The sequence below is a fragment of the Notolepis coatsorum genome (assembly GCF_963971535.1).
Source record: "Notolepis coatsorum genome assembly, chromosome: 17".
Classification (NCBI taxonomy): Eukaryota; Metazoa; Chordata; class Actinopteri; order Aulopiformes; family Paralepididae; genus Notolepis; species Notolepis coatsorum.
In genome coordinates this window covers 48,066,856-48,080,650 of record NC_140181.1, presented here as the reverse complement: position 1 = coordinate 48,080,650, position 13,795 = coordinate 48,066,856, and the positions used below count along the sequence as shown (strand labels likewise).

Below are 13,795 nucleotides of genomic sequence, written 5' to 3'. Positions count from 1 at the left end.
TAAATTACATTTTTTTTTTTTTTTTTTTTTTTTTAACAGCCATGTCCCCCCGACGAGGGATTCAAAAGTTCTGCTTTCAAAAAACGCAAAAACTCACGGTCCATAAGGTCCCCCCAACGAGGGATTCAAAAGTTCAGCTTTCAAAAACGCAAAAAAGCGCCTCACAGTCCACGAAGTGTGTAATGTGTGCGATGTCCGTGTGAGAGAGGGGGGGCCGGGAGAAAGAAAAAGAAGGGGATATGGTGGGGGGGGGGGGGGGGGGAAGAGAGAGATATGGGGGGGTCTTCTTATGTTTTTGCCTCAAGGAGTAAGACAAGCTTCGTGATGGGCCTGATCAAGGTGTTGGTCTTGGTTTGCACCTCGACTTGTCTCACAAAACCCTTTTTGTCTGGCCGGGTTTGTGTGATTCGTCCCATGATCCACGAGTTTCTAGGAGCAGAGTCGTCTATTATTAAGACAATATCACCGGCCGCCATGTTTCTCCTTTTCTTTGTCCACTTTTGTCTTTCTTGCAGTTCTGGCAGGTACTCTCTTGTCCACCGTTTCCAAAACAGGTCTGCCATGTATTGCACTTGACGCCATCTTCTCTTGGCATAACAGTCATCTAGGCTGAATACTCCGGGTGGCAGTGAAGGCTTTTCTTTGAGGATAAGGAGGTGATTTGGTGTGAGAGGTTCCAGATCCAGAGGGTCATTGGAGGCTTTAGAGATGGGCCGATCGTTAATTATGGCTTCCACTTCACATAAAAGTGTAGCCAATCCTTCCTCATCCAGAGTCTGTTCCCGTGTTAAAGCTCCAAGAATGCGTCTGACTGTTCTTATTTGTCTCTCCCATATTCCACCGTGGTGTGATCCGGCAGGTGGGTTGAATGTCCATGATATGCCTTTCTCAAGTAAGGTGGCGTGAATCTTGAGATTGTCCAGATCTTGAATAGACTCTCGTAGCTCTCGTTCTGCCCTGACAAGATTCGTTCCATTATCAGATCTCATGGTCTTGACTGTGCCTCGTCTGGCTACAAATCTTCTTATTGCATTAATGCATGAGTCTGTATTAAGTGTATGAGCAACTTCCAAGTGCACTGCTCGGATATTCAGGCACGTGAAGATCACGCCATACCGTTTCAACATTGTTCTCCCTCTTTTCATTTCAAATGGGCCGAAGTAGTCTACACCCACGTTTGTGAAAGGTGGTTGGTCAGGTAGCAGCCTGTCCTGGGGTAAGTCTGCCATGTATTGTGTACCTCTGACGCCACTCGACCTCCTACAGTAGACACACTTTGCGATCACTGCCCTGACTGCAGAGTTGACCTTAGGTATCCAATACTTTTGCCTCAGGCGTGATAGTGTATGGTTCCGCCCGCTGTGTCCAACGGTTTCATGGACATGTCTGATGATTAATGTCGTTACATGATGTTTTCTTGGCAGAATGGCGGGGTGCATGGCCTCAGGGGGCATTGCAGACCTGACCAATCTTCCACCAACCCTTATTAGCTCATCATGAAGAACTGGGGTAAGTTTATGGATGTGACTGGTCTTCTTCACAGCCGTTCTTTTCCTTAGTGACTCTAGTTCCTCTTTGTATTCTGTTGATTGACAAAATTGGATAATGGCATGTTCGGCTTCCTGTAAGTCATCAACAGACAACAGCGCTTTGCAATCTCCTTTTTTCTTTTCCGGTGCACCTTTCGTTTCCTTCTTTTCTTTGCAGGCCTTTTTTAGTGTTGCTTTAATCCTCAATATCCATGCTACGGCTTTTCTGAGGCGATGCCACTCAGAGTAGTAGGTGATTAATTTCATGACTGTATTCACAGACTGATCCACCGGAGCAACATTTATAGTGAAGACCTTTACTTCCGGATCGTCCTTTGTCAATGTGCATTCTGGGCATTGTGGCCACTCCGATTCTGGATGTTGCATGAATTCAGGACCTTGTATCCATGTCGAATTCAAGAAGCGAGCTGTTGATAAGCCTCTCGATGCGCAGTCAGCGGGATTCAGAGTGCCGTTGACATACCTCCACTGTGTAACATCAGATTCCGTACGGATGTTGCTCACTCTGTTGGCAACAAAGGTGTGATATCTTGAGGTTTCATTGTTCAGATACTTAAGCACAGATGTGCTATCTGTCCAATAGACCGATGGGATCAAAGGGAGTTCAAGTTCTGCCTGCAGAAAGGTATCCATTCGTACAGCCATAAGTGTTCTATATTCCTCATGAAATTGTGGGTTCTTTAACAGCTTTCGTTTCAAGCTCATGACCCTTTGCTCAAGTTCAAGTTTCTTTAATAGTTGTCATACAGAAGTACAGAATACTTTTATACAAAATGCTTCTTACTGTTACGCTCCAGAGACTGTGCAAGACAAGATAAGTATGAAATAAAATAACATAGTATAGCATGTAAATTAGAAGTAAAAAAATGAGGTCACAGTGTTCAGTATAGACATATGTACAATGTTCGATGCAGAGTAGACGTAACTGAGTTACCATATAATATACAATACTGTGTAGTGTACTAATATACAATACTATATAGTGCAAGGCAGAAATAGGATGAGGTGCAATTTAGGTACAATTTACAGTAGGTGTACGAGTTGTAGTGCAAATCCTTTATCAATAAATATAAAGTGTGTTTGTGTGATCTAAAGTGTGGAGAGTGGGTGCTGCAGTGTGTTGTTTGTTTAAGTGAGTGTGTGCGTGTGGGTGTGTGTGCTGTGTGCATTTGATGGTTGTTGCTCAGCGAGACAGCGGTTGTTTGGGAACTCAGCTTCGTCAGTCCGTAAAGGCAATCCGATATTGTAATGCCCGTCTTGCAGCTTTACTGAGTTTGAGACCTTTCCCATGAATATATGGTCTTCTTGAGACATCTCTAGGCGCTCTTCGTGCTGGCGCTCTGGGAAATCATATTTCATCTGCTGTTGCTGCAATTCCTCAATCCTTACCAGAGAGATCCTGTTTGTGGTAACGACGTTCCCAGTGCCCTGTGTGAGTGGCCCATTGACTGTCCATCCGAGAGTGGTTTTAACAGCAAAAGGTCCTTTTCCCTGGCTGTTAATTATCATCCATGGCTCCAAAGCCTTTGGAACGTTGTTGCCGATCAGCAGTCCGATTTCTGCTTTTATTCTAGGAAGTTTCACTTGGTGTAGATATGGCCATTGCTTTATATCCTCCTGGTCTGGGATATTTTCAGCTTTCACAGGAATCACAGAGTGTGAGTAAACCTCTGGGAGTTCCAAATACTCATTGCTGTCAAGAGCACTGATTTCCATGCAGTTTACCATGGATGTCTTTATGACCTGTTCCTCGTTCATAGTTCTTAACAAAATGGTAGTTCTGCTTCCTGTGGCCTGCAGCTGTCTGAGCAAGGACTCTGTGCAGAATGTTGCAGAACTTCCTGGATCCATAAAGGCGTATGTGAGAATCACCTTATCACTTTTCTTAATTTTGATTTTTACAGGAACTATGGCGAGTTTGCATTCTGATTTACCGGCCCCAGTGTCACTCCACACCTCAGCTTGATTTGTGTATACTGTCACGGCTGTATCTTTAGAGTTTTCATCCTTCTCTATATTAGGATATTTTCTGTTGATGTGCAGGATTGTGGGATGTTTGAGAGAACACACTTGACAGGTAAGTCTCTTTTGACAACCTTTGCTCATGTGACCGACTTCGAAACATCCAAAACACACTCCTTTTTTCTTCAAGAATTCCAGTTTTTCTTCATGCGTTTTCTTTTTCAGTTGTGAACATGAACTGAGCTCATGGTTTCCCTTGCAATGTAAACATTCGTTGGTTGTTTTTCTTGGTGCTTTATCCACACATTCGGTTACAGCCTGCTTGTAGAAGCTGCCCGTCACCTTTGCCACATTGGTAGCGAATCCACTGTATGCACTCTTAGGCCTTCTGTCTTTAGAGAGGAAGGGCTTGCCTGGTGGTGGTATGACGGGCCTTCTTGTCTGTGTGGGATTTAAGCTTCCAAACAACGGATGTGATAGGATTCTGGATTGATAGTTTATAAATTCCACCAGCTCTGGAAATGTTGGCCTTGTTCCATAACGATCCTGTAATTCACAAGCTCTGAATCTCCATCTTTCTTGCGTCTTGTAGGCTAATTTACTGAGAATCGCTCTCATGTTAGTTGGATGGTTCAATTCCTCCAAGTACTCGACAGAGCTCATGGCATTGAGACAACCATTGAGAAACACAGCATAAGCCTGCAATGCCTCTGCATCTTCAGCTTTGATTATTGGCCAGCTGAGCACTTTGTCCAAGTATGAAGTGGCAATCTTGTGTTCGTTACCGAAATGCTTCTTTAAAAGCTCCTTTGCTGTAGTGTAACCTGTGTCTGGAAGCATGTATTGGCAACTGCGCACCAGTTCCCTTGGCTGACCTGATGTGAATTGCTCCAGAAAATACAGCATATCCTGGCGGTTCTCAGTTTTCCTCTCAATGCCATGTTCAAAGGCTCTTATAAAGAATTGGTATTCCAGAGGGTCTCCTTTAAAGACAGGGATAGTGATTGATGGCAAAGTGAATTGTCCTTGTTGCTTAATCAGAGTTTCTGTTATCCTATTTTGACCTTCCATTAGGTTCACCAGACTGTAAAATTCATGCTTTTTACTTGTGTCCTGGGTATTTGTTGTAGGTCCTTTACTGTGTGGTTGTGTTGATGGTCCTACATGTCCTTGTGCATCTGTACCATGTGGCATGAAGTGGCGTGCACCTGTAAAAGCAGGGAGGTCATATGGTCTGAAAGTTGAAGTATTTTCATATGACATAGCTTGTACTTTGGTGCCACCTAGAGGAGGATTAATTGTATGCGTGGCATAGACTGAGGTCAAAGGGTCGTATTCTTGATGCCTTTGATATGTTAGTTGTGATGGTATTTTTTTACGCACAGATTCATATTCTGTCATAGTTCCATGTGTTGCTCTTTCCACTGGTTCCTTGTGAATGGACCTTGATCTGGTTGGAACATCATCTATGTTGGTGCTGTCCAAACCTGCTGTCCATGACAGCTTTTCTGGTTGTTGTTCAGTTTCCTCTTGAATGTATCCTTCCAGGTATTCATTCATTCCATCCGATTGTTGCATTTCTTTAGGTACAGTTTGTGTTAATTCATGTGATAATTCATATACTTTGATAATGCTTAACTTTGCTTTGTTAGCAGCCATCTGAGTTTCCATCTCAAGCTTTTCTTTCTCAGCTTGGAGCTCTGCTTCTTTTATCTCAAGCTGTTGCTTCCTTTTAAGCCCTTCAGCCTTGACTGCTAGTTCAGCTTGTTCACTTTCCAATTGCATTTTAAGCGATGCTATGGATGATCTTGAGGATTTTGATGAGCGTCTTGATCGCACATTGGAAACACTGTCCTTTGGGGCAATATCATCCACTGTAATTGCAATATTCCTTGTAGCATCATCATCAGTCACCTTTTCATTTTGATCAATCCATTGTAATACACAGTCTTTGAATTCATCCACTGGTATTATTTTAGGGATGTACCACTCACTTTGATCAAGTTTAACATCATCCTCTGACATTACTGACAATAAAGTTTTGACACAATCATTTACATCATTCAGTTCTTGATATGCTTTGATTTAACGATTTCCACCTGGCATGTATGCTTCATTAAATCAAAGATTCCATTTTTCCTTCTGGTTAAAACACCCAATTTGGCGCTTCTAGATGCTTTCAATTCTTGTAATCTATTGGAATGTACAGCGTCAATTTCTTCCACCAAACGTTCCATTTTCCTTTAATGTTTGATTTGGTTCCAACAAATAACTGAAATGGTGCATTTATTGCACATGCTTTTCAATTGAATTCAAACATCGTCGTCGACTGATACTTCGACTTGATTCGTTTCTTGATTATTATCTGACGACGGGGATAACACTATGAAATGACGTCAGTGCTTCACAGACGCGCATCCAATGAGTGGCGCGTATCCATTCATTGAACTCCGTCCATAGTTAACCTCGTTCCCAGTAGTAACGTGGAATGTTCGATACACAATCTTTAAAGCAAACAAACGTAACGTTATTTCCAGCAATCAATTCCAGTGATGTTCCTTAAACAAAGGCACAAGTATTGCATGCCTGGTTTTTGACAATGTGAGATCCACAGCCTTGGTTGACGCGCGCATGCGCTTTTCCGTAACAAAAACTGCTGAGATGAATTGTTTGGTTTATAGAAAAGAGTATTTATTGTCATTTACTTGAAGCTTTGTTTAGCGTGAATGGGTTCCTACCGGATGACGTGGAGGTGTGCTGGCTTATTCCCGTTGCATGGTGTCCTGTTTCCAATTTCTAAAGTTCCAAATCCATAGCGCTTGCGACGGTCAAAAACCGTCTGGGCTGCATGCCTTACATTCCAGTGTCATGTTTTTTACTAGCGCACCAGTCCATTGATAAAGTGAGTTCACACACTAGGGTGCTGTAATCACCGGTTCAAAATGGGCTGGACCAGACACGCCTCCACGTTGTTGAAGCAACACACATCCAAGTCATAACAAATAAAAGATGTTATCAATCAAGTTCATTTCAAATCGTTTTCCAAACAATATTGCTTCATATTTTTAACTAAATAAATATTAAGGACTGAATCTGGCTCCAACAACCAGTAACGGCATTCGTATTGAACACTAAAAACGCTTATCAGCCCGATCGGTATAAAAGCATTGCACGATCAAGCAAAAATGTACGTCAGATAGTCCTTACCTGTGATCGGGAGTATTCCAAAAATAATATTCCAATTGTTTGATCGCCATCTGGTACATCCGATGTCCATTTGGTCCACGGCATAACCCACCACAACATATAGATCGGGGATATTTGACGCGCTTCAATGGAACCGGGAGAACCGCTCCATTCGCCCAACAAGGAAAAGTGAGCCCGGTGACATTTGACTACTGCACAGGCCAAGATACAAGGTTTCAAAGGGTGCTCGATACCGCCGTCTAGCTGGATGCAGCCGGTATTGCACTTTGGCGATCTCAGACTCATTTCCTATGGTAACACCGAGGTCCCCGGATGAATAACGAATAAAAATATCAAGAAAAAGGAAAAACGATCAAATAACGTATTGTCGGCCAAACACGTATATAAACGTTGTTGGCGGGGATTGAGTTAAAAGCCCACTTGCATGTAGTATTTTTGTTCAATAAACAATGTGCCTAGGCCAACGGTGACTTTCATGAAGAGGGAAAAAAAATTATCGGAATTGACCCCGTTTTAGCGTTTTTATCAATCATTTTGTCCGCTCAACCACAACCACCACGCATGTGGATATTTTAATCCATGGTTCATAACGTGCGTGTGTCATCTTAATGATGTCGTCACACAAGGTACAGGGGGCGCTGAGAATCACAGGCAGGTAGTGGCAGGAAGCAAAGAGCCTTCTTGTTACTACTAGGCTAGCCGAGGAGCTAGTATCTGTTTTACCTCACTATTGCTCCGTGATCATTTATCTCTAAAGCTAACCGCTATTTGTAAAAGCCACAACCACGTTACCATATTTGTAATAATGTAAATCATTGTGTCGTTGTACATATTGTGTATATAACGTTAGTAGCTAAGTTAGCTAGCTTGCTAGCCAGCATTCCTGAAACTCCTAACATGCCCCGATTTAAAATGGTTCTCTCCTCTTTTTATACCTTTGTCCTCACAAACAAAGTATTCTGCCAGGGAACTTATGGACACGACAGCAGTAGTAGTTATAAGGTGTTTGAGCTTGTAACGTTAACGTTAGTTAGCTATCGTGGTAGCCCCTTTCGTGACTGTGATGCACCGAGTGCTATCCGAGGGGCTACTATCATGCTATCAACATGCCGTGACGTGTAGCTTGCTAGCCGGCATGATGCATGCAGTGCTTTGCCCCACAGGTCTGAGAAGAGGACGTGCACATTTTACTCGTTCCCCAAACTCTTTTACATGCCCCGATTTAAAATGGTTCACGACAGTAGACATAATGCTAACGTTAGCGGGGTAACGTTAACGTTAGCCAGAGCCATATAGCCAGCTTGGTACTATGACCCGGACGGGGATAAGGCATAAGGTGACAGCCTAACCAGACCAATAGCGCTGCTGTACTGAACAACTGCCTAGTGGTACATGTAAACCCACACCAATCTGGTTTTAGAGAAAAACACAGTACAATCTCGGCGGCTACTGTAGTTATAAATGACATTGTATCAGCCCTTGACAAAGGAAAGCATTGTGCTGCCCTGTTTGTAGATTTGTCTAAGGCGTTTGATACTGTTGACCACCTTCTCCTCTTACAAAGATTGCAGAGTGTTGGCTTTGATACAGGTGCTTGCAGTTGGTTTCAAAACTATTTAACAGAAAGATTTCAGTGTGTGAAAATGGGAAATGCCCAATCAGAGCTTCTACCCATCACAAAAGGTGTTCCACAGGGATCAATCCTCGGCCCGGTCTTATTTACCATTTATATTAATAATATTGTCTCATCTCTGAGCAGCTGTCAAAGCCACCTTTACGCGGATGACACTGTTCTCTATTGTACTGCTGATTCTGTGCAACTGGCCACTAAATATTTACAACTCTCCTTTGACGCCCTGCAAGATGCACTTATTAGTCTAAAATTGGTGCTTAATGCCAGTAAAACTAAATTCATGTTGTTTTCCAAAGCCAAAAATATTGTTTATAGTGACTTGCATATATCGACTCTGAACAGTTCTGATATCGAGAGAGTTTCAGAATACAAATACCTTGGTATTTGGATATATGAAGGACTTACATTTAAATATCATGTGGGCGTTCTCGCCAGTAAATTACGGAAAAAGATTGGCTTTTTGTATAGAAATAGAGCCAACTTCCCTATGATTAGTTGAAAGAGAGTTGTTGAAGCAGTGTTCCTATCTGTTTTGGATTACGGAGATGTGATTTATAGACATGCAGCGGCTTCCACTCTTAAGCCCTTAGACTCTGTTTATCATTCAGCCATTAGATTTATCACCGGTGATAGTTATGGTACTCACCATTGTATCCTATATAATAAGGTCGGGTGGGCCTCTCTGGCAGAGAGACGTAAGTTGCATTGCAATCTTTTTATCTATAAAGCCATAATTAGAGATTGTCCAAATTATATTAGTTCTTTATTGGAATGGAACACTGGACCCTGTCGTACACGATCCAGTTTTTGGCTTACACTTAGAGTGCCTAGAGTTTGTACTGAACTTGGTAGATCTGCTTTTGGCTTTTTTGCCCCTACATCATGGAATACCCTGCAGGAAACACTGAAACTAGACACTCTAGTGTCTATGGGTCGGTTTAGAACCTTAATGACCAATCAGGTCACCACAATATGTAATTGTTTTTAAATTATTACCTCTGTTTTAATTTTGAGCTATTTTATTCTTTTTAAAAGATTTTCTATTCTTTTTTTTAATGTATTTTAAAATGTGCTCTCAATTATTCTGATTGTCTGATGTCTTTATATTTATGAACACACTGTGACACTTGTGTATGTAACATCTCGACGGCACTGTAAATGAGTTTAATTACTCAGTGTATTATCAAGTATAAATAAAGATTGAATGAATGAATGTAGTTCTTTTTTTAGACATTAAAAACCTTATAACTACCTTGTTTCAACCAAAAATGCAGCTGTAGCTGGTCCATCAAAGTCTCTCTGACGATTAAACCCATTTGCGTCTTGTAAGGTGTCCATTTGGATCAAGGAAATAGCTTTCTGCACTCGTCAAACTCCATTGTAGTGGATCAGAAGTAGGGGAAAGTTGCCTGCAGTGACGTCACGGCACTGATAGCATCTGATACGCTTTTTGATTGGCTCCATACATGTTATTCGTGCATGGACATTTTTAACCCTTTCTGAGGGGAATTTCCGGCGTCAAATGGAAAAAAATAAATAATGAAATTAGATACCAATGATGTAAACTATCCATAATTCAAGAGTAGGGTTTAACCTGCAAGTGGGCCTTTAAAGGAACAAACCAGTATTCGGAGAAACACGCTTACTGTCTTCTCCAGAGTCAGGCAAGAAGGTAGATGCCAACTTCCTCTCTGTGCATTCAGTAGAAAGCTATTAGAGCGATTTCTCTTTCAGTGACTTTTTGAAGGTAGAGATGGATTTTGACTGTTTCAGACTCTCGTCGAGCTCGTTCCAGATCTGCAGGCCCCTGCACGTTATACTTAGGCTGGTACATTTAAGCTTTCTTCTCTTACCAAGGATAAGATGCTTATTCCTAGTGTTATGAATCTGCAGGGGATGGCAGACTGGGACAAGCTCAGACAGTCTGTGATGCATGTTATACACAACTAGATACATCATTGAAGCATTTTGGTGGACATTAAAATCAGCAAGCCTCAGGAGACCAAAGCAATGGAATAGAGGACGTGTGGGCGTATTAAACCCGGACCATGACACAACTCGTAATATTTTCTTTTGCAAACATTCAAGTTTCTTGAGATGGCTGGGGTAAGTGTTGCACCATATCACATTACAGTAATTAATGTGGGGCTCAAACTAAGTTTTATAGAGAGTGAGAAGGGCAGGAAAACATATTTTAAAGAATAAACTTAACCAACATAATTGGACAGTTTTGTTAATAGATATTCACCCTGATCATTGGCATCATTTATTTTTTCTATGAGGTCTAATATTGCCATATATGTTGTACTCTTTTTTTCTGAAACCGTATTGAGAACTAGTAAGTATATTGAGCTTGTTGATATATTTGCTTAGTCTGTTATACACAACTCTCTCTGTTGGCGTGTTGCGGGTAGGGTTGCATGATACATTGATACTAGAAAGGTGCAATACCCAGCTGTTAAAAACGGTTCAATACTCCATTTTATTAGTGTAGCAGCCTGAATATTCTACAAAGTATTCAGTAGTGCTAACTAACTGTTACTTTCCCTGTGTGTGTATAACGTGTGATTTACAGTGTTCCTTTGGATAGACTGACAGTGTTCCGTTGGAGAGCTCTCCCAGTCTAACGACGAGGTGAGGTGCTACTCCTCTCCAGATGCAGTATGGATTACTAGCAATAACATTGAGCCTTTGTTTCCCTTTCTGGAGCGGTCTTTGTGTGGGACCGTTGGAGGTTGCCAGCAGGGGGCGGAGTGCAGTGGTGGCAGGTGGAGCAGTGGAGAGAAGCAAGCAACGAGGAAGAGGTGAATCACCTGGAGGTGAGGGGAACAGGAAGTTCTCTTCGGCATTGGACTTGGCCGTGAACGGTCGCAGCCACAACGGGAGGTGCTTTGGAATAGCCCCGTTGAAGAAGTCAGTGAAGGGGAGCCCTGCCGGAGCGAGCGACGGGTGATGAGACATACTTGCTAGTGACGGGTTATCCTAGAAGTATCCGTGATAGTGTGTGAGTAAGAGAAACCGAACCCAAGGACTAACGTCTAAGCTAACGAGACTAACGTCTAACGTTATCGGGTTATAGTAGTTACTGTGTGCGGTATAGTAGCATGCCGCTAACGGCTCCGTCTGACTTGAGTAGACTACCGGGCGCGAGGCGCTGAAGAGACCGGTGGTGTAGCCAGCCACGTTGTGTTAACAGTATAACCGAATAGCAGGAGGGTGCGCCGAGACCCAAAGCTTAGCTGTGTTTAAGGTAGCCCAAGTATTAGCTTGCGCGACGGAAGCAAGCCAGCAACAGCAGCGGTGGACGTTTCCCAGACGGTACAGAGGACGCCTCTTCCCACCAGCAGAGGACGCCATACAGCAAGCTCTGCCCGCTAACCACTGCCTGCTGTTTGCCCAACCTGCTGGCTGTGCTCGCGGATTGCCGACGCCATCTTGTCATCCGGACTAGTGGTGACAAGAGTGGGTCCGCCATCTTGGCTAAGTACTAACAGTACCACGTGTGTATCAACAGCAACGTCCATTGAAGTGAACGCTAATCACCAGTGTCTAAGGGGTACCCCAAACAATTTAAGCCGGCTTAGGTTAGGTTTTCTTTGATAACGTGGGCCCACATTTATTGGTTATTTTTGTTATTGGTTTATTTGACTGTTTGATTCTGAGATTCCCAATGTGTCTATGTTCTATGCCTGGGTTCCCCCAGTACAAGTGGGGTGGTTTAATGTATTGAGCACTCGGTGCCTATGGTGGGAAGAGCTTCCCCTACATTGATAACAAGAGCACCCGGTGCCATATGAGTAAGCATTAACGTTGTAATGTATAATCTGCCCAGGCTTCACTAAAAACGTAGATTTTATTGGGATCATTGTGTGTGTCTCTTTCTTTGAGTTCCATTTGCTATTTTATTCTCTGGGTAAATATTGTGACGGCATAATTATTTAACCCTTACACCCCATTTACAGAATAGCATTTGAAGGGTCTATACAGGTGGTCAAGGAAGGGTACTGCTTAAAGGGAAGCCCAATAATACTATTGAACTGACAGTCACTGGGTGTGGGAGGGCTGTCGGAGGTACTGAGGGAGTGAGGGTGTGTGGGGAGCTACTGCTGACCGCCTTGGAAGGCGAGGGAGACCAGAGTACCAGTCCCCAGGTTAGTAATTCCTGGGCCCCATCCACTCCAGCTGCAAGCCCTCCAGTACGACGTTCCGGGCCAAAGACGGGGTACTTATAGGTCCAATACTATAGTATCCTACTACCCAGTGTCTGTGTACTACTACTCCCACAAGCAGGGATAATCCACCCTTCTACATTAGTATTGATACTTTTAGAATAATAGCCTGATGCGTATTTTCTGAGTTGAGTGGATTGGTGACCAGAGCAGTGTTTGTGTATTTGAGAGAGAGAGATGCTTTGTGTAGTGGGCGTGTCAACAGCCATTTCTTAATAGACACAGACCAGCGCGGACCTTAAATTTTAGAAGCTATGACATCCATCTATTCAGCCCTGCATTCGACAACCCTGTGACAACTCCTCTCGCGAGGCGCGCTGTTTCTATGTGCAGTGAAAACTCTGTGAGCAACAGGTCCAATGCAGTGTCGAGAGATTACACATAACAAATGGACATTAGCTATAGTATATAGCTCAGCAGCTGTAACAGTGTCAAAATATAAATTATAATTTTAATTAATTAAAGAATTGTATAAAGAATTTTCCATGTTCTGTCATCTAATAATATATTCCATAACTTTTCCTGTTATTTTAGGTTTTTGCCGTGGTATCGTTTTAGAATCGGTATCGTGATACTTAGGCTGGTATTGGTATCAAAGTAAAAAATATCAAAATATTGGTATCGTGACAACACTAGTTGCGGGACCATATTGTTGAAGTAATAAGACCTTTCTTATCGTTAAATAACCTTCTCTCCTGTGTATTTCCTACTCTGTCTCTCTCAGCCTTCCTACTGTATCAATAAAGAACCTTATCTCCTGTGTATTCCCTATTCTGTCTCCCTCTCAGCCTTCCTACTGTCTCAATAAAGAAGCTTCTCACCTGTGTATTCCCTACTCTGTCTCCCTCTCAGCCTTCCTACTGTATCAATAAAGAACCGTCTCACCTGTGTATTTCCTACTATGTCTCCCTCTCCGTCTTCCTACCGTTCTCCTTGACAAACAAATAAACAAAATCACAATGGCTGCCAATGGTACATGACCCTGACGTGACACACCTGGATCTCCTGTGGGTGCGAGGAGAAGCACCTGACCTTCCTCACCGCCTGCCTCCCCTTCAGCACCAGCGACTGGCAGCTGCGCTGGCCCGACACACAGCCGACATCCACCCGCTCTAGGAAGTGCACGTAAATCTGCCAGATCTGGGCGGGTGCTGCCAGCCACTCATCCCTACAGGAGAGAAAACATCATCATCACAGACAATTAGACAGAGACC

At 43.0% G+C, this 13,795-nt stretch overlaps 1 protein-coding gene across 1 annotated transcript in view; it reads right to left on the bottom strand.

Annotated features, from left to right (window-relative positions):
- Positions 1 to 13,795, bottom strand: part of nphp4 (nephronophthisis 4) — a gene marked incomplete at both ends in the record, with an annotated part of 904,050 nt that overhangs the window by 54,942 nt on the left and 835,313 nt on the right. Inside the window, one exon of the mRNA XM_084333446.1 lies at positions 13,578 to 13,749. Coding sequence (XP_084189572.1) covers positions 13,578 to 13,749 — 172 coding nt within the window. The remainder of the gene's footprint in view (positions 1 to 13,577; positions 13,750 to 13,795) is intronic.